Below are 27,138 nucleotides of genomic sequence, written 5' to 3'. Positions count from 1 at the left end.
TCCCTAGACGCGGTAAAAAATGGCCCAGCGCGCGGCCAAAAAACACGCTCACACTACCGCAGGCCACTTTTTACATTGGCTTAGTAAAGGGAAATGGGACTAGATATACTGCCTTTCTGAGGTTTTTGCAGTTTACATATATTCAGGTACTTATTTTGTACCAGGGGCAATGGAGGGTTAAGTGACTTGTCCAGAGTCACAGGGAGCTGCAGTGGGAATGGAACTCAGTTCCCCAGGATCAAAGTCCACTGCATTAACCTCTAGGCTACTCCTCCACTCCTGAGGTAAAAGGACCCCTGAATCCTCCATTGCCATAGGTACAAAATAAGTACCTGTCTATAATGTGCAAACCACTTTGACTGAAGCCACAGAAAAGGTGGTACATCAAGCCCCATCCCTTTCCCTTCCCTAGACTGGTGGCCATTTTTAAAGAGTATGTGAACAAGTTTACGGCTGTGGAGTAAAGAAGGTTCTATACATGATTGGTTGGAGATTTACTGGTTTATGCAGGCGCGTGTTTTGGGTGCGTGCAGATCCATTTTTCAGCGCGTCAGCAAAAAAAAGCCTTTTAAAAATTGTTGCCAAAAATGGCCGTGTGGCAAAATAAAAATTGGTGCGCGTCCATTTTGGGTCTGAGACCTTACCGCCAGCCATTGACTTAGTGGTAAGGTCTCATGCGTTAACCGGGCGGTAATGACCTACGTGCTTCAAACGTCACTTGGCGCGCATAGCAGACGCGTGCCAGGAAATAAAAAATGTACTGGCGGACACGTATATCGGACGCACACCAAAAATGAAATGACCGCCAGAGCCACGCGGTAACCGGGTGGTAACTCCAAATTGGCGCACGTTGGGCGCATGTAGACACTTACGCAGCTTAGTAAAAGGGCTCCTTAGGGCATCTTTTACCAAACGGCGGAAAAAAAGGGTTCTGCGTTGGGGTTAGCATGCGGGTTTGCCACACGCTGAGGCCCATTTTTACCGCCACCAGTAAAAGGCTTTTTTTCTTTTAAATAAGGAAATGACCATTCGGTAAGTTGAATACTTGCCGTGCGACTATTTCCTGGAGGATCCCTTATCGCCTCCTATTTCAGAGATGGTAGAGGCTCCGGCGCTAGCCCATCAGTAATCGGGAGTGCATGGCGCTACTGAATTACTGCCGGCCATGCTCCTGGAGCTAGAAAATGTGAAAATAGGTTATTTATTTATTTGTTGCATTTGTATCCCACGTTTCCCCACCTATTTGCAGACTCAACGTGGCTTATAATAATACATGATAGCACGCGTCAATCAAGAGTAGATAAACAATTGGTTACATAAAGAACAGGTGTAAAATAATGGATATAATCAATTCAAAAAATATATCAGAAAACAGTAAGATTATCAAGTAATTGGTGATGTGTTAGAGTTCCTATTTTCTAGCGCTGGAATTGGCACGCGGCAGGAGTCAGAACTATTGCCAGGCTCTCCCTACCACCCTTTTGTAAAAGGGCCCCTTAGTTTTATGCAGGGCTTTTTTTGAGGGGGTACTTGGGGGTACTGAGTACCGGCACCTTTTCCATTGTTAATTAAAATGGACCCATGGACCCCAAGTTTTAATGAAAGAGCTCAGGCTCTACACACCAATTCTGCCTTGTCACAGATTCTGCGACTGGTTGCAGGGGGCCTGGCTATTGTGGGGTGGGTCCCTCAGTGATCACCCCACCCCCTGAAGGGTGGCCTAGCATTTGAGTACTGGCACCTTTTTTGCTAGAAACAAAATGCACTGGTTTTGTGTTTCAGATACTAGCAGCATTCTAGCAAAATGCTGGCCACTGTCGATGGACAAAACACACAGTGGATCAAAAAAAAAGGTCCTCTCACAATGAGTGTCTTCCTGAACAAGGTCTTTATTAACAGTAGCAGAATTGACCCAAATTGGGTCAATTCTGCTACTGTTAATAAAGACCTTGTTGAGGAAGACACTCATTGTGAGAGGACCTTTTTTTTGGATCCACTGTGTGTTTTGTGGGTTAATTCTGCTACTGTTAATAAAGACCTTGTTCAGGAAGACACTCATTGTGAGAGGACCTTTTTTTTGGATCCACTGTGTGTTTTGTGGGTCAATTCTGCTACTGTTAATAAAGACCTTGTTCAGGAAGACACTCATTGTGAGAGGACCTTTTTTTTGGATCCACTGTGTGTTTTGTGGGTCAATTCTGCTACTGTTAATAAAGACCTTGTTCAGGAAGACACTCATTGTGAGAGGACCTTTTTTTTTTTGATCCACTGTGTGTTTTGTGGGTCAATTCTGCTACTGTTAATAAAGACCTTGTTCAGGAAGACACTCATTGTGAGAGGACCTTTTTTTTTTTGATCCACTGTGTGTTTTGTGGGTCAATTCTGCTACTGTTAATAAAGACCTTGTTCAGGAAGACACTCATTGTGAGAGGACCTTTTTTTTTTTGATCCACTGTGTGTTTTGTGGGTCAATTCTGCTACTGTTAATAAAGACCTTGTTCAGGAAGACACTCATTGTGAGAGGACCTTTTTTTTTTGATCCACTGTGTGTTTTGTGGGTCAATTCTGCTACTGTTAATAAAGACCTTGTTCAGGAAGACACTCATTTTGAGAGGACCTTTTTTTTGGATCCACTGTGTGTTTTGCCTTTCGTTGGTTTTCCTGTGGAGAGCTCACCTTCTGTGGGTGTTTGCACTGTTGATGGAGCCATTTTCAACCATCGCTAAAATTCACAAGATAATTTTGACAAAATATACACAGAAAATAAAATCTTAATTTCTTTTTTAGTTATATTGGTTTGGTCACAGTCAAGTGCAGCAGTTTTTTTTTTTGAAAGTGTTTTTGAATATGATGACGAAATATTTAGAAGGCTTTTTCAGCAACGAAGTGATTACCCTCAAATCCGGACAGGGTACTAAGGCTTTTTCCTTCTTCAAAATCAGACCTGTTTTCAAATATTGATTAATACACATCTGTTCATGTTGTAGAAACCTGCAATGCAGCTTCTCTATTTTTCTCTGTATTTATTGTTCGTTGCACCCCTAAACCATGACTGCTAGAAACCAGAGCAGTCTGATAGTGGAGGTACAACTTGCCTTTAAATGTTCTTCTTCTAAGCCCTTGGCTACTTGCCACTGTGAGACAGGATACTGGGCAATTTGGACTTTTGGCCTAACACATCTCATTGATCGCAATTAACGTACAGCCTGATATAACTGTGTTATGACACTTTCCACCCTGCACCCCACCTAGCAAAAATATTTCTGAGGGAGTGTCTAGGAGATGAATTTCTATGATACATCCGTAGGAGTTCATCTCTAGGGCATAAGCCACATAAGAAAAATGCAGAAAAAGATAAGGGACAGGACCAAGGGTTCAGTGCTGTAAAGAACCTTTGAGCAATGATTCAAGGTATAAAAAGTCATGCCTGATGACTGTAAGGCTCTTCCATTCCTCAGCAGAGGAGTGAGTGTGCGACAGGGGATATTGCCACTGACAATGGGAATTGGAACATGTTGGAAACTTAGCGTTCTTCTAATGCCAATCTTAGTCCAAGTAGGATGGGGCCTAATACATCAAAGGTGAGCAGTTTCTAGATTTTTCTATTTTACAGTTGATGCTGAGGAGTACATTTTTGGAAGCTTCACTGGCTCCCTATCCGTTTCCGTATTCAGTTCAAGCTTCTCTTATTGACCTATAAGTGCATTCACTCTGCCGCTCCCCAGTACCTCTCCACTCTCGTCTCTCCCTACGCCCTCCCCCCCTCGAGTACTCCGTTCTGTAGAAAAATCTCTCTTATCCGTCCCCTTCTCCTCTACTGCTAATTCCAGACTCCGTTCCTTTTATCTTGCTGCACCTCACGCCTGGAATAGACTTCCCGAGCCTGTACGTCTAGCCCCCTCTTTGGCCGTTTTCAAGTCCAGACTTAAAGCCCACCTCTTTACCACTGCTTTTGATTCCTAACCATTACTCACTTGCCCTGTCCTTTATCCTCACCTCTTTATTCCCTTACCCTTAAATGTTCTGTCTGTCTGGGTGTCTTATTTAGATTGTAAGCTCTTTGAGCAGGGACTATCTCTTTTTGTGTATGGTGTACAGTGCTGCGTATGTCTTGTAGCGCTATAGAAATGATAAATAGTAGTAGTAGTAGATACACTTGTAACTAAGCTGTGGTAAAAAATGGCCTATGCGGGTGAATGTTTTTGGCGCACTCTTGGCCATTTTTTTTTTTTACTGTGGCTGGGAAAAAAAAGGCATTTTTCAATGGGGCAGTAAATGGCCGTGTGCTAAAATTAAAAATAGCGTGTGGCTATCTACTACCTGAGCTCTTACCGCCACCGATTGACCTAGCGGTAAGGACTCACATGCTACTCTTGCGGTAATCAGGCAGTCCACGCCAATGTAGGAGCACTGCCATTTTTCCACTGGGAATGCCCCCATGGTAGAAAATAGAAAATGATTTTCTTTTTTTTTTTGTAATATTTTTATTAAATTTCAAAAATACAGCAACACAAAAAGCAGTGCAACAAGATAAAACACACAGTACAATACACAAAGCCGAGTTCAAGTCATAAAATTAGTTCTTAGTGGAGAGAAAAAGGTCTAAAGATTTCCATTTCTGAAGAGCAGTTTTAGGACCAAACATGGAAATTACTGTAGATTGCTCATACTTTTTCTATAGCAGAACCCAATTCCACCAAACCACCGCATTTACGTGGAAATTATCTTTCCAGTGCAAAATGATCAGTTTCAGTGTAACTACTGCTACTACTACAAATCATTTCTATAGCGCTACCAGTCGTACGCAGCGCTTCACAATTGAACATGAAGAAAAGACAATCCCTGCTCAAAAGAGCTTGCAATCTAAATCAGGCCAGACAAACAGGACAAATAAGGGATAACCAAAACAAAAAAGTCAAACAATAACTTATCATGTTCTGTAAAGAGAAATGAGATACAAACGGATTTCCAGATTACATATTTAGGTAAAAAAGATTCCTGGAATCCAAAAATCTCTTTCAATTTTTCCCAAACATCTGCCCAAAATATTACAAGATGCGAACATTCTTTTTTTTTTTTTTTTTAAGTATTTTTATTAAATGTTTTACATACATATAACATATACTTATAACAATGATTAAACCATTTTCTGAATATTCTATCCTCTACCCCCCACCCCCCTACCTAACACATATTATTGTCAATGACCATTGTTCCTACATGTTACAGCTTTGCTCTATAGCCAAATTAAGGAGCTATTATTATTCTGGGCGCATCCAAGTCCACTCCATCTGTCAGTCTCCACGCTGTATATTTGTCCCATTGTTTATAGAATTGCAGTCATTTTAGACATTTGGTAGAGGTAATCCATCTTATGTACCACCTTTATCACTGGCGGCATTGAGGGCTGTTTCCATGCCGAAGCTAATGCAATCTTCCCTGCGACCAGCCACACCGAGGCTAGGCGGTGCGTTATTGATGGAATTCCTGTCGGTTGAAAATGCAGTAGGCACGTCTCCGCCTTCCAGTTATATTGTTCCCCTATGATTTTTCCTAGCGTCCAAATTAATTCCAACCAGTACATCTGTGCCTTAGGGCACGTCCACCAGATACGAGCCATATCACCTATTTCCTTGCACCCCCTCCAGCACCGATGCGGACATTCTAAGAGGAGACGGATTAGAGTTCCAGTTTTGTTTTTTACATGACCAACACAAATCCCATTTAGGAGACCCATAGAAAATGATTTTCTACCACGGGAACCAGTGCGCGCCAACTTCGGAATTATCACCGGGTACCTGCACTACCCTGACGGTAATGCCAATTTGGTGCACGCTACCTGTGTGTTAGCCCTACGGTTGCTTGCAAAAGGACCTCATAGTAATATAGGGGTTCAGTTGCTCATTTGTGGCGAGTGCTAGCCCCGTGCAGGTTACACCGTTCTATGCCATCTTTAAAGTGTGAAGTTTCGCTTTGATTTCATCCTCTTTTTTAAAATCCGTATAAGCAAAGTTTCAGTTGCCTAGAATTATGCACGTCCATTTGTAACCTGCAAAAATATGTCTGCATATAAGTGAGGTGTTTTGGGGGTGAGTTATAGATTTACGCACATACCTCGAAAGTTTTAAAGTTATGTCTGGAAAGGGCATGCTGTGTACACACGGAATTTTATGTCTCATTTTGCAGTGGGAAAAACTACATGGGTATTCTTACCCTAGAGAATGACATGGGAACAAAGTCTGTCCCCATTCCTGCCCCGTCCCTGTGGGTTCTGTCCCTGTCCCCGCCCCATCCCCGTGGGCTCTGTCCTCATCTGCAGAAGCCTCAAACAGTTAAATCCTTTTATTAAAGTATAAAAAGGAACAATATTTCCGCTGACACCAGAAACAGTGCACGCTGGGGGGTGGAACTGCTGCCGGCTTCCGCTTTAGGCTGGCGGTAGTTCCAGGTTGCCTCGTGGCAGCCCTTCAATTAAAGGGTCCCTAAGGGCGTCTTTTACTTAGGCGCGCTCACGTTTCTAGCGCGAGCTAAAATTGTGGGCACGCTAAACGTTAGAGATGCCCATAGGAATGCATTGGCGTCTCTAACGTTTAGCTCGCCCACAATTTTAGCGCACACCAAAAACGTGAGCGCACCTTAGTCAAAGACCCTCTTAGTTGCTTAAAATTACAAGTGTGGTTAAAAATTTACCTGGAAAAGGATAACATTAGGGGCTGAACATCTATTTTATTAGCCAATAATGACCATTTCCTAAAGATACAATGTGCGGCTACAGAATGAAAGCCAAAAGCCAAGAAAGGAATGGAGAAAAGATGAAATACCAAAACAAAATTCCAGTCCTCAAAGACTCATTCACTCATGCTATCTTCTCGGCCGAAAATATTAAAAAGGGTTTCTGATACAAGCGGAGCTCTTCACAATCGAAGGTGACTGCCCTCGCTCTCCATACAATCGCTGGTTCTTAATATGCTTCCATTTTTAACAGTTTTTTCAAATGCAAATAAAAATCTCATTGATCTCATGAATTTAATATGTGTCCCATCCCAACTTAGGCCAAGTAGTCTGGTGGCCTCTGCTGGTGGGGGGGGGGGGGGGGGTTCTTTCTTGCCCGCTGCGCTGCTGCTATTCCCCCGCCTGCTCCACTGCTGACACCCCGGCATCAAGATCCACTCTCTGGTCCCCCAACATTAAGCTACTATTCCATACCATACACTCATTTGTATCCTGCCTATATCTATATAAGAATCAAAGCAGGTAACAAAATTAAACAAACAATAATAATCCTAAAATCACCCTAAATATTTGTTAAACAAGTAAGTCTTCAATGATTTACGGAACAACAGATAATTAGTCATTGTCCGTATGGATACGGAATAGTGTTCCATAGACTGCTAGATTATTAACTGAATGAACTGTCATGAAATCTTTTAAGCAGCACAATGCTTAAACTAAGGGATGGTTTTAGTTTTGAACACACTGAGAGATAATCTAGTAATGTGCATGGGAGAAAGTTCCTTTGATGCACATTGAATCCATTAGATGTCACTTGACCCCTGAAACACAGCCTGTGTCGGGTCACCAATGGAAGATTGTAACAAAAATGTAACAAAGAAAACGTTCCATGCAATGTGGAACCTTAAAAGAGTTAAACCTTTCTTCCCAAGGGAGGTTTTTCGCAACCTGGTGCAATCAATGGTGTTAAGCAGTGGTGTGCTGGAGCAGGCTCTCGAGAGTCATTTGTTAAGTTTTTAAGAATTTTGGGAGCCGGTTCTCCATGGCTACTTTAACAAATGGATCCCAAAATGTGGGCTTGGGCCCCTCCTGAATTCTCTTTTACTTTGCTGGCGAGAGAGCAATTTAACAATTTACCAGCACACCCCTGGAAGCCATTTGGACTATTGCAATTCCATATATGCCAGATGTAAAGCACAAATCATTAAGAGACTTCAGACAGCCCAAAACATTGCAGCCAGACTCATATTTGAAAAAGCGAAATATGAAAGTGCCAAACCCCTCAGAGAAAAATTACACTGGCTACCATTAAAAGATCGAATTACATTCAAAATCTGTACCCTGGTTCACAAAATTATTCATGGTGAGGCCTTGATATATATATATGTTTGACCTTGTCGATCTACCAGCAAGGAATACAAAATGTTCGTCACGTACTTTCTTGAACCTCCATTATCCCAATTGCAGAGGACTTAAATTTCAATCAATATATGCATCTAGCTTCTCCTACATTTGTACGCAACGTTGGAATGCACTGCCGAATGCCATAAAAACAACACACGATTTGACAGCCTTCAGGAAACTATTAAAGACTAACCTGTTCAGAGAGACTTATCAAAAGGACCCTTCTTAAAAAAACAGGACATCAGAATTAGTTAATATTGAATTATTCTTATTTTGGTTACTTTATCACATTGTCATTATTCACTACCCTTGATTGCAGCACCTGAAATGTATTGATTACCGATTTTATTCTAATTTACTGTGTACTCTATATACTCTGATTGGAACATTATTCTGTATTTCTTATTCCGGAAATGGCGATCGCCACTACGGTATTTGTAAGCCACATTGAGCCTGCAAAGAGGTGGGGAAATGTGGGATATAAATGCAATAAATAAATAAATAAAATAAATAAGATTGTTTTTCAAGTTAAATCATTAAAGGAATTGTGTACCGATTTTGAAGGCTGTTGGTGCTTCTTCTTTTTGTTTTCTTAACTGAATGAATTGTCATGAAATCTTTTAAGTAGCACATGCTTAGCTGAAGGAAAACCTAAGCTTAATGTAGAACAGGGTCGAGATGAAGATCTAAAAGAAGGTATAGACGATAATTCAATGTGAGAACTCAGACATAAACCATAAATAGTCTTAAAGACCATACATGCAACTTTAAATTCTATTCATGCAGCAACTGGCAACCAAGGCAGGTCAACCAGCAATGGTGAAACTCGATCATATGTTTTTAACACTCTAAATCAATTGTGCTGCTGTATTCTGCATTACTGCATTAATTGCAGTCTATTCAACAATTTGCTTTGAATTCCCAACACTGCAATAGCCCAAACGTGATAAAATTATTCCTTGAACTAAAACTCGAAAATTTTCAGGAAAGAATAGTTGTCTGTTTGCTCTTAATTGACGTAACTTAAAATAGACCCATGATTACTGCTAGAGGGTCATGGGTGCCCTATAGGAACCTGAACAGCCATGAATAGGCTCCTCCTCTCACTACTAGGGAACCCAGTAAAATCTAGGGATGGGAATTGGAGTGGGGAGGGGGGTGGAGGTCTCCTGGGCTTGCGGAAGCCTTTAGAGGGGCTTCCTTATGTTGGGGGAGGGGGGAGTCAGAGATTGGAGCGTGATGAAAAGGAAGGATTGAGGCGTGGAGCTTGTGTCCGGGATGGGGTTGAGTGATAGGCTTGATATGGAGGAGGGGCAGGTGAGGGGCTTGATGTTGAGGGGGTTGGGGAGTGGAGCTGGATGTCGGGGAAGGGGTTGGGTGGGGGCTGACCTTAACCTTTATGTTTGACTCTTTCCAGCAGGCACTTAAAATGCTCTAGATTTATAAAATTCATGTAGATTCTCTTTGTAAAATTGGAAATACTTATCAGTATTGAAGGTCTGCCCAAACCACTCATTATCCATGTTCTAATTACACCCCCTTGAGATGGTGTGGATCATCACATGTAAATAGCTTTCTAAACTCACATTTGAACATATATGCCAATCTACACATGTAAAAGTTCCTATTTATTCTAAAATAAGGACCTTGGTCTTGCATTGATGGAAGATTGAGATTATGTGGAATACCAATTTTACCTATATTATGTGTATTCTGTATTGATTGTGTTCATGTTTAGTTTTACTTCTCAAGATTAACTGAAGGAGAATTTCAGCAGGATTTATGCCATTTATGCTGGATGGAAATTGTTTTGTGTACTGATATAAGTTGCTAACCTCAAAAATTGCACAATATAAGATTTAAATTAAATTAAAAACTAAATTTCAGTTTTCTTTCTATACTGCTACTGTGTCCTCCCAGGTCAATGTTTGTCAATGACTACCCGTTCTCAAATTTAGAGCTCATTAACATGAAAGCTATTGACAAGAGAATAACCATTTTGATCTCCTGTTTTACAGAACAGAAAAGTCATCACACTGGAGACCATCCTATCTACAATACCGACAAACCAAAAGATGTAAGCTGTTTATTGGTTCACCTCATGATGTTTTGCTTTCGTGCATTCATCCCTGCTCCTCTCTGCTTTCTGCCTTTTGCACATTTTCATTTTCAAAGACAGGTACTGCAGGCGTCTTGTGGTTTTCAGTGGATGGGGGTTGCCTTTTATGTGAAAATATCATGACTGAACAACCTTCACAACCGAAATCATCCTGTTATTACGAGCTTCCCTAAAAGTAAAATACTATTTACACCATTACTAAAGCTTGTGTACCCCCACTTTTTAATCTTTTCTCTACGCTACCATGAATATTGACATCCCGCCATGTGCAACAAACACGGTTGGTAGATAACGACTTGGTTCACCTACTATGTCATCTGCACATTCTTCTCGATCTCTGGTATTTCTTTTTCCCTGCCTTCACCCCTGCCCTTATTAGTCCCGAGCTTGCATGAATTTTGTCTGTTTTGGCTGGTAGGCAAAATTAGTGCTGTCACAAAGCTGAGGTATAAAAAATCCTGTTTGGATAAGGGGGTTTCAAAATTGTTGATGCTCCTTGACATTACATCTGAATTCGACACTGGTGATCGATCATGTGATTCTTGTGGAATTAGGATTCTGTGATGTAGTGTTGAAATGGTTTCAGCCATAGCAAATATGAACGAGCAAAATGGATGAGAATGAATCAGGGTGGCTGCATATCAGCTTTGATGTCCCTCGGGTCCTGTTATTCCAGTTGTATGGTTTAATATATACTTGCAACCATCTGCTCCGCTTCTACTTGGATGATATTTAGCTAATAATTCCAATTGAGGATTCTCTTGAAAGCCTTGCGCAATTGGATGATTATTTCAGAGGATTTCTGGTTTTATTATTGATTCAGCAATAGCTTGTTTAGCACCATTAAGACTGAAATATAGGAATTTAGTAATTTTGGGGCCCTTTCATAGAGTGGTGGTCTTATTATGTTATTTGCATTAAAACAAAAATCCTGGATCTAGGTTTCTTTAAGTTTGTGGATGAATGTATTTTTAATTTTACTGGATAGATTATGTTTCCTGTTTTTTCTTTGCTAATTGTTTCTAATATCACTTTTTTTGGGATCTTGCCAGTTATTTATGACCTGGATTGGCCACTGTTGGAAACAGGATGCAGGGCTTGATGGACCTTTGGTCTGTCTCAGTGTGGCAATACTTATGTACTTGGGATTCTGAATGAAATCTTGCTACTCTTTGGGGTTCTGCATGTAATATTGCTACACTTTGAAATTCTAAATGGAATCTTGTCACTCTTTAGGATTCCAGAATCTTGCTATTCTTTGGGTTTCTGCCAGGTACTTGTGACCTGAATTGGCCACTGTTGGAAACAGAATGCTGGGCTTGATGGACCTTTGGTCTGTCCCAGTGTGGCAATATTTATGTACTTGGGATTCTGAATGGAATCTTGCTATTCTTTGGGGTTCTACATGGAATGTTGCTACACTTTGAAATTCTAAATGGAATCTTGTCACTCTTTAGGATTCCGGAATCTTGCTACTCTTTGGGGTTCTGCATGGAATTTTGCTACTCTTTGGGTTTCTGCCAGGTACTTGTGACCTGGATTGGCCACTATTGGAAACAGGATGTTGGGCTTGATGGACCTTTGGTCTGTCCCAGTATGGCAACACTTTTGTACTTATGCACTTGTGATTCTGAATGAAATCTTGCTACTCTTTGGGGTTCTACATGGAATGTTGCTACACTTTGAAATTCTAAATGGAATCTTGTCACTCTTTAGGATTCCGGAATCTTGCTACTCTTTGGGGTTCTGCATGGAATGTTGCTACTCTTTGGGTTTCTGCCAGGTACTTGTGACCTGAATTGGCCACTGTTGGAAACAGGATGCTGGGCTTGATAGACCTTTGGTCTTCCCAGTATGGCAATACTTATGTACTTGGAATTCTGAATTAAATCTTGCTACTCTTTGGGGTTCTACATGGAATGTTGCTACACTTTGAAATTCTAAATGCAATCTTGTCACTCTTTAGGATTCCGGAATCTTGCAATTCTTTGGGTTTCTGCTAGGTACTTGTGACCTGAATTGGCCACTGTTGGAAATAGGATGCTGGGCTTGATGGACCTTTGGTCTTCCCAGTGTGGCAATACTTATGTACTTGGAATTCTGAATGGAATCTTGCTACTCTTTGGGGTTCTACATGGAATGTTGCTACACTTTGAAATTCTAACTGCATTCTTGTCACTCTTTAGGATTCCGGAATCTTGCTACTCTTTGGGCTTCTGCATGGAATGTTGCTACTCTTTGGGTTTCTGCCAGGCACTTGTGACCTGAATTGGCCACTGTTGGAAAGAGGATGCTGGCCTTGATGGATCTTTGGTCTGTCCCAGTGTGGCAATACTTATATAGTTATGGCTTCTTTGTGATTATAAATTAAAATTCAATAAATTTTAAAAAAGGAAATGGTTATGCAGTAAGCTAAACACTTGTCATGCGGCCATTTCCTGAGGTAGCCCTTACTGCCACCTATTTAGGAGGTGGTAAGGGTTCCCACGCCAACCTGGCGCTAAAAATAGTTTTTAAATTTCAAGTGTCGGAATTGGCGTGTGGTGGATGTGGGAACTACCTTTGTAAAAGGGCCCTTAAGTTACCTGGTTCGCTCTGAGCAGAGCAGTAACTAACTGAATTTTATCTGGGAAAATTTTCATCCAGCTAGGTTTAATTTTTTTTTCACATTTATATCTCACTTTTGACCAAAGCGGGTAACAAATTAAACAGACATAATAATATGACATTTTACAACATCAAATAACTAACATCAAAAAACTATCTTCAAGCAATATACAGAGATAAATCACTGAGGGGTCCTTTGACTAAGCTGCGGTAAAAAGTGGCTTGCGGTAGTGTAGGTGCGGGTTTTGGGTGCGCGCTGAAATATTTTTCAGCGCACGTACCAAAAATGCCTTTTTTTCCCCCCAAAATGGAGTGCGGCAAAAATCAAAATTGCCTTGTGTCCATTTTGAGTGTTTGACCTTACCGCCAGTCATAGACCTAGCGGTAAGGAATCTGCACAGTAGCAACCTACGTGCATCAGATGCCACTTGGCGCTCGTCCGCTACGCGCGGCAGAACATAAAAAATATTTTTCAGACACGTGCAGCGGATGCGCGCCAAAAATTAAATTACTGCAAGAGCCATGCAGTAAGTTCATTTTGGCGCACACTGGGCGTGTGTAGACGCTTATGCAGCTTGGTAAAAGGGGCCCTGAACCCTTTATTTATTCTTGCAAAATATTGCTCATTCTTCTAAATAATCCTTAACAGATAAGTGCTTAAACTATAGGATATTATTGCACAGTCTCATATAACCAGGGATACCATCCCATAAACCAGGACCATTAGCAGAAAAGGCACGCAGTCTGGTTTCAGCATAATGAAACGCTGTCCTCAAACTTTTGCTGGAAATCTGATTCAAGCTAACTGGATGAGATTACCCAGTTATCTTTTCAGTTAAGTGGGTTTTTGAAAGTGGGCCCTTTTACTAAGCCACAGTAAAATGTGGCCCGTGGTAGTGCAAGCGCGTCTTTTGGGAGCGCTGAACCATTTTTTTTTACCGTGTCTAGGAAACAGGACCTTTTCTTAAGGAGCCAGAAATTGGACGTGCGCTGAAACTGAAACCAGCGAATGTCCATTTGCGGCCTGAGACTTTACTGCCACCCATTGACCTAGTGGTAAGGTCTCATGCGCTACCCGTGCAGTGTGCTCCAACTTCTGTTTACCGCAGAATAAGCGGCCTGTGGTAGAAAATAGAAAATTATTTTCTACTGCAGGATTCGGAGTGTACCTGTAGTGCCGATTTGGCGTGTGCTATATGTGCGTAGGCCAGGGGCGTAGCCAGACATTGGTGGGAGGGGGGTCCAGAGCCTGAGGTGAGGGGGAACATTTTAGCCCCCCCTCCCCCGCACCGCTGACGCCCCCCACCATTTTAAACCCTCCCCCCCCACACACACACACAGATCAGCAACGCGGCCGTGCCGGAGAAGAGGACTTTGGCTGGCGGGGGTTGAGGTACCCGACGACGGCGGTGGCAGGGGAGGGTTGGTGGTGGTGGTGGTGGGGGGTTGAAGGGGTTGGCAGCGGGAGGGGCTAGGGCCAAATCTACGGGGGCCCATGACCTGGCGTAGGCCCTCCTGCACCTTTGTAAAAGGGCCCCTTAATGAGGCATTAATTTATATTCCATGTTTCATAAACTCACACGATGTTCTTATACATTTTCTGTATTTCTTCCACCATGGCAGCTCTGATTTCAGAATGTGACTTTAACAACAACTCTTACCCTTTCTGCGACTGGATTCAGTCTAAAGATGATGATGGGGACTGGATCAGAACTAATCAGCAAACCCCAACAGAAGACACTGGACCCCCAGGAGATTACCCCGATGGAAGTAAGTAAAGAAGCATTCTGCCCAAATAAAAAATAAAATCTTGGGTCCGATATTCAGCGTTTTGCTGACCGCTGCCGGCTTTATTCCCTGTTACTTCATTGTTGACAAAACAAAACAGAAAAAAAGGCGGAAGACAACCCAAAACAGACCAAAAACAAGGGAGTTAGAGCGCCAGAAAAGTTTAATAGGACCCACTACTCATTTCATTGTTGAGTCATGTCCAGGCACCAGCACTGGATATCCAGGCATACGTGGTTGGATAAAACATAGCCGGTTAAGTGCAATATTCAGCACTTAGGGATCCTTTTACTAAGGTGCGCTGAAAAATGGGCTGCGCTAACGTAGGCGCGTGTTTTGGGCACGTGCAGATCCATTTTTCAGCGCGCCCGTAAAAAAAGGCCTTTTTAAAATTTTTGCTGAAATGGACGTGTGGCAAAATAAAAATTGGCACACGTCCATTTTGGGTCTGAGATCTTACCGCCAGCCATCGACTTAGCGGTAAGATCTCATGCGGTAACCGAGCGGTAATCATCTATGCACGTAGAATGACAATTACCGTCCGGTTTCTGCCACATGCCAGAAAATAAAAACGATTTTCCGGCGTGCATAGCGGACGCACGTCAAAAATGAAATTACCGCAAGGGCCACACGGTAGCTGGGCGGTAACTCCAAATTGAAGCACTATAACGCCATTTCTAGCAAGCAGTTCATAGCGGTTTACAATTCAACAATTTATAACATAAAACGTAGGAAAAGAACTACAATTTATAATTGGAAAGATAAGATAAGATAACAACGCATTCAGATAAGACAAAAAGGCAAAACAGCAAAATCACAAGACAATTACATTTTAAAATGTATCTCCTTAGGTTTTGCCTAGATCTTTCTCACAGTGAGAGTGCTGGGGGCAGCATGGGTTAAGAAACAGGAAAGGCTTGTTGAAAAAGCCATGATTTGAGGAGTGATTTGAATTTTTTCAGGGATGTTTCTGCTGTAATGGAGGGATGGGACAGGGAGCTCCAGAGAGCTGGTGCAGCAAAGAAAAAGTATGTAAAGAGTCATGGTCTAAGTAACGACGAAGAAATCTAAGCTGTCCAAGAGTAAAGAAATCTAAGCTGTCCAAGAGTAAAGAAACTGGATTTGCAAAGCTGAGAGATTTGAGCCATGAAAGACAATTTGCAGTTGGTTATCCTAGTCAGTTCAGTGCTGAACATCGTCACTTAATTGCAGGGGCGTAGCCAGACATCCAACTTTGGGTGGGCCTGTGCCCAAGATGGGTGGGCAGAAGAACCCCGCCCCATCCCACAGGTGATTTGGTCTCTCCTTCTCTCACCTGCATGCCATATGGTCTCTCAAACATCCCCCCCTCTCCCGCATACCTTTTAAATAGTAGAGTTTCACCGGCAGCGAGCAGCAACTAATACACACTGCTCATGCTGGCCCCACAACCTTTCCACTGATGAACTTCCTATTTCCGCATAGGTGGGAATACGTCAGAGGTAAGGCTGTGGGGCCGGTGCGAGCAGTATGTATCAGTCGCTGCTCACTCCAGGCGAAGATCTGCTATTTACAAGGTATGCAGGCGGGTCAGTTGTTGGGAGTTTTCAGCTTGTGGGGCTTCGGGATCCCTGTCAGTCACATCATAGGTGTGCTGCTACTGGGTGGGCCTGAGCCCAAGGTTGGTGGGCCTGGGCCCACCCTTGGCTACACCACTGCTTAACTGGCTAAATGATGACACCATCCCCGGAATGCCCACAAAGTAGTTGGTTTTGGCTTAGGCGCAAACTGGGCCATTGAATATGCTGAATTAGCCGTGGACAAGCAATTTAGGGGCCCTTACAGTTTACAGGAGCTGTTTCTGGCTTTTTAAATTGCTTTGAATACCAATCCCCCTGTGTTCTTTTGATTGGTGCCCAGTTTCTCAATATGATTTAGTAATCAATAGGAAGGGAACAAACTAGCAACCCATTGATTAAATTCCCAGCATTTTTTGTTTATAAATAGGATTAGTCGAATATCTAGAGGTTCAATTTTGCATTAAAAAAAAGTTATCTTGCAATTTTTTTCTATGACTTATTTCTTTGTCCCTTGTTATACAGCGGGCTACTACATTTTTCAAGAATCGGGTGATTTTAAAGAGGGACAGTCTACCAAACTGGAAAGCCAGAACATTTCTGCTTCGACTGATATCTGCATTGAGTTTTACTACCACATGTATGGGATATGCGTCAAGAGTCAGCTGAATGTCCTGGTAAAAAGTGCTGGAAACCTGACGAATGTGTGGCACTTGGAAAGAAGTCAGAGCCCGTCCTGGCTTCGGGCATCAGTGATGGTGACCTATCGTGGTCAGCAGGCAATGCAAGTGAGTGGTGTCTGCTGGAAACTATGACCTCTGCCCTTCCTTTTGTATAGAACAGTGACGTAGCTACGTGAGGCCACGGGGGCCTGGGTCCCCGTAGATTTGGCCCTAGACCCCCCGGCCAATGACCCTCTCGACCCCTCTCCCGCCGCCAACCCTCCCCCACCGTCGGCTACCTTTGCTGGCGGAGGACCCCAACCCCCGCCAGCTGAGGTTCTTCTTCTTCCGGCGCAAGGCTTCGTTCTGTTTCTGTGAGTCTGACGTCCTGCACGAAGCCTTGCGCCGGAAGAAGGGGACCTTGGCTGGTGGGGGTTGGGGTCCTCCGCCAGTAAAGGTAGCCGACGGTGGTGGTGGGGGAGGGCTGGCAGTGTGAGGGGGGTCGAGAGGGTCGTCGGCAGGGGGGGGTCAAAGTTGTTGTTGTTGGTGGTGGTGGCGGCGGCGGGGGGGGGGGGCAAAATGGCAGGGGGGTTGACGGCGCCGGGGGGGCTGAAATGTGCCCCCTCACCACGGGCTCTGGACCCCCCCTCCCACCGAAGTCTGGCTATGCCCCTAGTATAGAACTTTGTCAACTTCCTGTCTTTTGAAATCCTCATCTGGATTCCTATCCTACCTAGTTTTCTGGCCATTTTTTCTTTCATTTCTTCATTCATTCCTGCAGCGTCCTTCTCTCAAGTACTTCCTGGTCAGATAATTCTACTTGCCTCTCAAGCTACCTTTCTTCTCTAGCTTTGATAACTGATCCAGTAGTAGTTTTCCACAAGTTGTAGGTGAGATCTTTTTAGTGGAATGATAAATTGGAGGCAATGCTATAAATTGACGCTTCAGTTTAGATGCCCCAATGCTGTGAGCTTAGCGCCGATTCTTAAAAGGCATCTTGGTGCGGAGATTCCATTACAGAATACTAGTGAATGTTGCGTTGATGTGCCATTGGTGTCAATGACAGGTGTAAGCTGGTGTGCCTAAGTTCATAGTTTATTAAGGGACTCTTTTATAAAGGAGCGTTAAAAGTGGCCTATGGTGGCAGCAGTGCGTGGGATTGCCCTACACTGAGGCCACCCTTTACTGCAACGGATAAAAGGGCATTTTCCAATGGCCATGCGCTACTGAAAAAAGAGGAACCCGAATTATAGCTACGTCATGCAAGGTTCCACGTTAGGAGTCACGGACCAAGAAAGGGATCTAGGTGTCGTCGTTGATGATACGTTGAAACCTTCTGCTCAGTGTGCTGCTGCGACTAAGAAAGCAAATAGAATGTTAGGTATTATTAGGAAAGGAATGGAAAACAAAAATGAGGATGTTATAATGCCTTTGTTTCGCTCCATGGTGCAACTGCACCTCGAATATTGTGTTCAATTCTGGTCGCCACATCTCAAAAAAGATATAGTGGAATTAGAAAAGGTGCAGAGAAAGGCGCCGAAAACATAAAGGGGACGGGAAAAATTCCCTATGAGGAAAGGCTAAAGTGCCTAGGGCTCTTCAGCTTGGAGAAAAGGCAGCTGAGGGGAGATATGATAGAGGTCTACAAAATAATGAGTGGAGTTGAACGGGTAGATGCGAAGCGTCTGTTTACGCTTTCCAAAAATACTAGGACTAGGGGGCATGCGATGAAGCTACAATGTAGTAAATTTAAAATGAATTGGAGAAAATTTGTATTCACTCAATGTGTAATTAAACTCTGGAATTTGTTGCCAGAGAATTTGGTAAAGGCGGTTAGCTTAGCAGAGTTTTAAAAAGGTTTGGACAGCTTCCTAAAGGAAAAGTCCATAGACCATTATTAAATGGACTTGGGGAAAATGTTTTGTACTTTTTTGGGATCTTGCCAGGTATTTATGACCTGGATTGGCCGCTGTTGGAAACAGGATGCTGGGCTTGATGGACCTTTGGTCTTTCCCAGTATGGCAATACTAATGTACTTATGTACTTAGTGTGCAGCCATTTACTGCTGGAACCTTACCGCGTGCTGCTAGATTACCGCTGGGCACACCTACTCCCTGCCCACTGGTGCTAGAAAATAAAAGCTATTTTTTTAGCGCCAGAAACAGCGCGTGGCAGAACTGGAACTACCGTCAGGCTCTTGGGTGTGTACCCTGACCGTAGCCCTATCACCAGTTGGTAAAAGGGCCCCTAAATTTGTTATACCTCTTTAAATAATACAAGTATCAAAGCGGTTTATATTCTTCAAATTTAAAAGAAAATAAAAGAGATGGAACTACAATAGTCATAATAAAGTCCATACATAACAGACCCCTCACCACACCATCAATTAACATCTTTTTAGGAACCAAAACTACCCCATATCACTTAAACCCCCCAAATCGGCTCCATGAAATGCTAGAGCAAAAAAAAAAAAGAGTCTTCAATAAACGTTTAAAATGAGGTAATGACTTCTCCCTTCTTAAATCGACCGGTAACATAGTCTAGAACTCTGGGTCTACTACATAAAACGCCCGTGTCCTGGTTTTACTTAAACGCACCTCTTTCACTCCCGGTACGTCTAAAGATAAAGTGTCCCTGGAACATAAATTCTCCAGGGAACATAAGATCTAACCAATTTCACAAGCATCGCAAGAAGTTGCTTATCATACGCCTTCCTGCGATACTCACGAAATTGGTTCGATCTTATGTTACCAGGAGAAAGTGTGCCAAGGGACGCACATAATTTATAGTAAACTATGCATGTACCTGGGAGACATGGCCATGGTCTGCCCCTTCTTCACCCATGTCAGGGGACATCGGGGTTCGGGTCCGTGGTGTCCTCTGGGGCCTCAAATGTTCTTTCTGGCCATCTGCACAGCTGCTTCTGGCACTCCGGGGCACCTTGCTGGTCTTACAGCTTGCTCCTACTGGCGCCGAACCCTTGGGTTGACGCTTATGCTGAAGCTCTCTATTTAAAGGGTCAGTGGTGGGAACTTTCTCAAGACACCTGGATATGACATCAGGGAGCTGGGGCCTTATAAGGGATCCCGGGGCTCTCTCACTTTGCCTTTGCAATGGGTCATCTATCTTTGTGTAGTGTGAGTTGCAGACTTTCTCCAGCCCTATTCCAGTCTTCAACTCCAGTCTTGTTCCAATCTTCTCCTCTAGCTTTGTTCCAGTTTTGTCCCAGCCTTGTTCCAGTCTTCATCCCCAGCCTTGTTCCAGTCCCATTCTAGCCTGTATTTGCAGTTCTGTTCCAGTCTATCTTCAGTCCTTCTCCAGTCCTGTTCCAGTCTGTGCCTTCAGCCTTGTTCCAGTCCATGCCTTCTGCTTGTTTCAGCTATGCCCTGGCCTCGACTCCATTGAGCCAGCCCCTAAGGGCTCTCTTAAGAGCCACCTTCCACCCTGACTTGTCAAGGTGCCCCCAAGGACTCTTCTAAGAGCCAGTCCCTGACCTTGAGTCTGTCAGGTCAACCCCTACGATCTCTTTTAAGAGCCACTCTCTAGTCTAGTCTTAGCCGGGATGTGACTCGCCTGTCACCAGCCAAGGCTCACCTAGCCTTCGGATTGAGTAGGCAACATAAACCTGACTGTGGCCCAAGGGCTCACCAACCCTGAGTCCTGACACTATGGCACTTAGACATTACTTATAGAATAACGACTATAGCACATATACACCCGTCAATTAATGGTATCTTTGATACACGTAAAAGGCATGTACCTGTAGGCACCAGCTTATAAATTGTCCCAAATCCACTTTTGACTAGCTTTCTAGAGCTATTCTCCCTTTTGCATTAACTTGATAAAGGGAAGCTAGCTCTTGATAGCTAATCAAAATGTTTTCATTTAGTTAAATAAAAAGGTTATCACTTATTATTTGTATATTGACATTTAATTCTGTGTATCCAAATAGATTTACTCAGTACCCAGGAATCACACTACTTTCCTCAGAGCAATTGGAGGTAGAAATCCAAACAAGCAGTGGAGGCAAAATCAGGGACTCCTTAGGCTGCCTTGAATCAAGTGGCTGCTCCAATTTCTTTCAAGGTCTTTGCACATGGCTTGTCCTATTCTTTGGATCAGGTTGAGGGCATTGTCAGTCTCAGAGGATTTACTGTAACAAGCTCGTTTGTACTTAAAATCTTTGTTGTTCCTACAGATTGTTCTGGAAGCTGTTAGGGGCACTTACCCCTACTGCGACATTGCCCTGGATAACATCTCCATTAAGGAAGGCCAGTGCTCAGGTAACACTGCATGCAAAAAGGATTTCTTAATGTTAAGCATGATTTTACATTCCTATGTTAACTTACATCCCAAGATTTGAAGGCACTTTTCAGGTGGGCTATTAATTATCACTAGCCAATTACATCAGCAAGGATATTGTCTACCTCAGAATATGAGAAAGGGAGGTGGAAACTTGAATCATCAACCCAGCAAAGTTTTGTGACCTTGAATTAACCCAACCAAGGTTTGTAACCTTGAAACTTAACAAGGATACAGAAATATTACAGCTTAATGTCACATACAGCAGCACTAGGCCTGGCCATATTCCTGGAGGTATGATCTAATTCAAAGGGCCATGATGATAGCCACATTTCTGTTTTCAGCTTGTGTAGATGGCTGTGACTTTGACACACCGGATGACCTTTGTGGCTGGGAGAACCCAGTGCAGGCTGGTAACAGGCAATGGGAGCAATGGACTGGTCAAACCAATGTAGATGGAACTGGGCCCAACGATGACTTCTCCAAACCAGGCCGTGAGTACTGTCCTCACAGATGGTAAAGATCATGACCCTAGTTCAGGCACAGCTGTTTATTCCCTAATGCTGAGTTTTCCAGCCCATTTTCTTCACCTCCTGTCAATTAATAGTTTGAACAAGGGAGTTCACCCATTATGCAGTTTACTGAAATGTTATGTTTCCTGAAGAACTGCGATAATAAGATATCTTCAACATCAACAATATAAATATGACTGGCTTAAAAGCTTCCTTCCAGAAACTGGTTGACACCACATTCCTATCAATCTGGATGTTGATGGTACCTTATACCCACAGTTCTGTCTCAATATCGGGGTCTTGGTGCACAGCTCTGACCTTATAGAATGTTAGCTTAGTGTTCAATGTTTTGGTTACTCATTTTATTTTCTTCTGATTGTAGTTGGTTATTACATGCTGATGGATTCCACCTTTGCGGTCCCTAAAGCCACAGTTCTCCTGAAGAGCCCTGTCTACCGCTCTTACGGCTGTCTCACACTGAACTTCCACTATTACATGTATGGTGCTTCCACCTCCATGGTGTTGAATGTCTATGCAGCTGCTCCAGGCAAGTGCAACGTGCAACGGGCAAGTGTTATGATGGCAGGATACTGAGCAGGGCCATAACAGACTTGGGAGAGTAGGGCAGCCTCTCTGGGTGCAAAACTCCTTGGGAGGAAAAAAAAAAAAAAGAATGAAATGCAAGTGTGAGCAGTGGCATAACGGTAGCAAGGATGTGGCAGTGGGAACAGTCTGCCCAGGATGCAGGCAACAGTGGTGTAGCTACGGGTGGGCCTGAGGCCCCCATAAAACCTCAGTGGCGGCTGCCTTGCTCCCCTTTCTTCCTCTCTTCTGCCTCTGGGTCTGGTATCTGCCCCTCCCCACCCTCAGCCCAGGGACTCCCCCTCTCTCTGAAACCCCCCTCCTTGCTCTACTTCAGAACCATCGACGGAGGCAGCAGCCGTTCATATAGACTGCTTGCGCTGGCACTGCAGGCTTTCCTCTGCTGCATTCCACCCTCTCTGATGTCACTTCCTGTTTCCTTACTGGCTGGACATAGTAGAGTTGAGGGAAGCCTGCGGGGCCAGTGAAGGCAGTCTATATGAATGGAGGAGGGGTGTTAAAAAATGATCCACTCCAGATGTCAGATATGCTAGCTATACCACTGAGTCACATAGTATGCTGTTGTCCTGAATGAGTGAGGGGAGTCTGGTGTATAGTTAATATCGACTTGCACTGAGAGTATAGTATTTTCTATACTACGCCTTATTGGCTGAGCTAACAATGACCTGAAAGGTAAAGTGTAAACAGGACTCCCAAGAGGTGTGTGTGTGTAGGGGGGGGGGGGGGGGCAAGATTCCCAGGGCCTGGCCTCCAAGGGAGGGCCCAGCGCCGGCAATTGAGAGAGACTGCTCTGCCAGCCACAGGTTCTTCTTCCTGCCACGTCCCACCTATGTGGAAACAGGAAGTCACTTCTCAGGAGGCAGGACACAGCAGAAAAAAGGACCTGTAGCCAGCAGAGCAGTCTCTCTCGATCACTGCTATGGGGGTGGAGGAGTGGGAGGTGGCATTAGTGGCATTAGTGGTGGCGGCAGGGGGGCAGTGGTGGTGGCAGGGCCCTGAAGATTGTTTGTCTCTTGGTGGCCCTGAGCAGTGGCGTAGCTACAGGTGGGCTGGGGTGGGCCAGGGCCCACCCACTTAGGGCTCAGGCCCACCCAACAGTAATACACATTTAGCAGTAGCTGGTGGGGATCCCAATCTCTGCTAGCTGAAGACTTCCCCCTGATGGTAATGAAAACGCTACTCTCCACGATACCGGCACCTGCACATTCTCTGTTTTCAGCGCCTGCCTGCTGCAGACTGCCAAGGTGGAGAGAAGCATTTTTCCACCAGCTGAGATATTTTTTTGGTGGGGTGGAGAACACTTGGTGCCCACCCACTTCTTGCCTAGGCCCACCCAAAACCTGCTGTTTGGCTATGCCCCTGGCCCTGAGTGTAAATGGGCTCCTGTAATGGCTTAGAGCTGTGTTACTGCAGTGTGAGATTCCAGCTGCTCCCCTAGAAGGGGAAGAAAGAGAGAACAGAATGAGAGAGGAGGAAGGAGGAAGCTAAGCCAGATGCAAAGAGAAAAAAAGAAAGGGGAAGAAAAAAAAATCAGGACATTCCTGTTTTTCTTTGGGTGGGGGTGGGGGGGGGGTGGTAGAGCGATCTGGATGGGGGTTGTGTGGGTGGGGGGAGGGATGGGATTGGGGGGGTTCTCTGCAAGTAAAAGTGTACCGCTTGAAAACCAAAAGTATTTTCTAAGATTTTCTTAAACCTAATACCTACAAAAGACGGAAAAAGAAAAAGGAAGGGATCTCTAACTGTAGATGACCTCTTAAGAAGAGGGAAAGCAGCTAGGTATGACAAATAAAATGCCCATTGGACATTTTAAACACAAAACAAGCAAGCTTAAAATAAATTCGAGCATGTACAGGGAGCCAGTGTAGAGAAATCAAAGCAGGAAACGTACTGTAATTCCTTATACGTGGGATGCAAGGCACAAACCATCAAGAAACTTCAGACAGCCCAGAACACTGCAGCCAGATTAATATTCGGCAAGGCGATATATGAAAGTGCCAGACCCCTTAGAGAAAGCCTGCATTGGCTCCCACTGAAAGATCGTATTGCATTCAAGATATGTACCTTGGTCCATAAAATCATTTATGGAGATGCCCCATCATACATGTCAGACCTAATTGACTTACCAGAGAGAAACAAACGTTCATCACGCACCTGCTTAAACCTTCATTATCCCAATTGCAGAGGACTTAAATACAAGTCTGTACATGCATCCAGTTTCTCATACACCTGCACACAACTATGGAATGAATTACCGATCGCCATAAAAACAACACACGACCTGACAACCTTCCGAATTGTTATTAAAGACCTACTTATTCATAAAGGCGTACAATAAAGATTCCCAATAATGATCTGACTTCCTAATTATTCCAATCACAACTATTAAGGAACCCTCCTATCTGTCTATCTGTCAAACTGTAACAAAATAGAAGTAACTCCTTTTGCCAAAAAAAGATCTGGCATCAGAGACCAATGCTAATAAAGCTTTCTCTGTAACATGAAAAGCCCTAAAACCAAACTGGGTGGAGCTTAAACATTGATGGATATCTAGGAACTGAGAGAGCTTATCAGCAACTTTGGCCTCTATCATTTTGCATAATAATGGGATCCTAGCTACTAGTCTGTAACTTGAAGATAGTCCAGGATCTAGTTTTTTACAATATGGAGTCAAAATTATTTATTTATAGCATTTATACCCCTCTCTTTCCCGCTCGATAGCAGGTTCAGTGCAGCTTACAAGGTATGGTGCAGAGTATCACAGAGATAAAACAAAGTATGGTACAACGTATCACAAAGGTAAACCAGTTATAGAGAGTAGGACAATAGGACGAGACGTGGGGGAGAGGATTGGAGTATGGGTGGTGCTAGTGGTGTGGATTAGGTTCGAGATTTAAGTTGGGTTGTTGGGGTAGGCTTGTTTGAAGAGGTAAGTTTTCAGCAGCTTTCGGCAAGGTAGATTTTCATTGGTTGTTCGGATGTGTTGAGGTATTGCGTTCCAGAGTTTGCTGCCTATAACATACTTACTGGATATCGACCCAATTCCAGAAGTCGGTTTAAAAATTTTGTAATCCACAACAAAAGTGAAACTTGGAGTGTCAGAGCTGGCGATAACCCGCCATCTGTATTCTTTTTCTCCATGTTGGGCCTAGCAGGTGGTGTACTTGGAACCCCTCTTTTCACACGGACAGGAAACCAGGGGCAGGCGTGGCATTTGGCTGAAATCATATATGGCGGTTCCTCTGAGATCCAGGTACTCTATTCTCATTGCTCTGATTTCCTTAAAAACAGCAAGAACTACAAATCCAGGCAGCAACTGAGATAAAAACCAAGTCAGGATCCGACAGAAATGGAGTCAGATGGTGATCCTACATTTGTCTGAAGTCAGAGGGGCTTCAGTCTGGAGTTAAGGTTGAACTCTACTGAAGGATGCTAGCTCTATGCATACTCCACTTGAGTATGTAAATAAAGATTAGGTAAACCCAGTCAAAAATTGTTTTAAAGAAATCCCAAAACACTCTTGTCAATAAACGGCTCGATATTCAAAAGAGTTTAACTGGACAGGAGAGTCCGGGCTGGGAGGGGATATTCAGGGGTACTTAACTGGGCTGTGCCTCTGAATAGCTCCTCTGACCAGGGTTACCATATATCCGGTTTTACCCGGACGTGTCCTCTTTTTGAGGACATGGCTGGGCAACCGGGTGGGTTTTGCCAGCCTGCCCGTTTGTCCGGATTTCTGGACAAACGGGCAGGCTGGCAGGCGGGCCTAATGGTGTCCTATCCCCTCCCCTTACCTTACTGTACTGCCATGGTGGTCTAGTGACCTCTTCGGGGCAGGAAAGAGCCCCCCCTCTTTCCTGCCTGGAGCGCTGCCCTGCATTCTCTCTCTTCCCCTTGCAATGCTGATGGTCCTGGTGCGAATTCCAAATGGCAGCCAAGAGGTTGAAGCAGCCTCACGAGACTTCTGTGGTCCAACCATACCATATTTTGCTTGATACGATTTAGCTGGTATTCAACATCATATCATATTACATCATAAGACTCCTGAGGAAGGTGCTTGTTTTGATGTTACCAATAAACTTTTTTATCATATGTCTTTCTCTCTACCTCTACCTTGCACTGGACTTTTTCGTGGGGATCAAGTGCACCTCCACACTTTGTGTGTTTTTTCTCCTGCTTACATTATCCCCTTCAGTTCTAGTACTAACCCCCTCTTACCCCACAGCTCTGCCCTGCAGCTCTTAAGAGAGCTGTGCCCTTCTGTGTCCAATGTAACCCCCCCCCCACACACACAGCTCTGCCAATGCATCTCAGTCATGCCTTCTAACATTTTCTGCTGTTCCAGTATGCAGACCCCCCCCCCCCCACATACACTGCTACAGCTCAGTCAATGCACTTCAGTCATGCCCTGTAGCACCACCACTATTCCAGTACTGAGACACCCAAACACCCATCCTCCCCACCCGACCATCTTTCTAAATATGTATCAATTTAAGCACCCTTTGATAATCTGGTGCTGCCCTCTTCTGATGTAAGTGCCCATCTTATTTATAACGTGGACATTCATCTTTTTTTGCAGTTTGTTATAGAAGGGGTGTATGGTGAGAATGCAAAAACTGACATAGCAGTTGACAGTGTCCGGATCATCCCATGTGAAGGTGAGTACTGCCTTAGGTAGTGCAATTATTTGGTAAAATGGGCATATATACCTAGTGGGAAGAAGGGAGACCATAAGAGTAGCCATACTGGGTCAGACCAATGGTCCATCTAGCCCAGTATCCTGTTTTCCAAACAGTGGCCAAGCTAGGTCACAAGTACCTGGCAGAAACCCAAATCGTGGCAACATTCCAGAACCA

General features: G+C 43.9%; 1 protein-coding gene across 1 annotated transcript in view; it reads left to right on the top strand.

Annotated features, from left to right (window-relative positions):
- The first annotated feature begins 14,478 nt into the window (after window positions 1–14,478).
- The window catches only part of LOC115458290 (zonadhesin-like), a 162,617-nt gene continuing 149,957 nt past the window's right edge, over window positions 14,479–27,138 (top strand). Inside the window, exons 1-6 of the mRNA XM_030188153.1 lie at window positions 14,479–14,632; window positions 16,732–16,994; window positions 21,067–21,151; window positions 21,515–21,664; window positions 22,065–22,249; window positions 26,862–26,940. Of these exons, the coding sequence (XP_030044013.1) occupies window positions 14,479–14,632; window positions 16,732–16,994; window positions 21,067–21,151; window positions 21,515–21,664; window positions 22,065–22,249; window positions 26,862–26,940 (916 nt within the window). The remainder of the gene's footprint in view (window positions 14,633–16,731; window positions 16,995–21,066; window positions 21,152–21,514; window positions 21,665–22,064; window positions 22,250–26,861; window positions 26,941–27,138) is intronic.

The sequence above is a fragment of the Microcaecilia unicolor genome, chromosome 14 (assembly GCF_901765095.1).
Source record: "Microcaecilia unicolor chromosome 14, aMicUni1.1, whole genome shotgun sequence".
Classification (NCBI taxonomy): domain Eukaryota; kingdom Metazoa; phylum Chordata; class Amphibia; order Gymnophiona; family Siphonopidae; genus Microcaecilia; species Microcaecilia unicolor.
The sequence above is the reverse complement of the archived record's forward strand: the minus strand, read 5'-3'. Positions and strand labels throughout refer to the sequence as shown.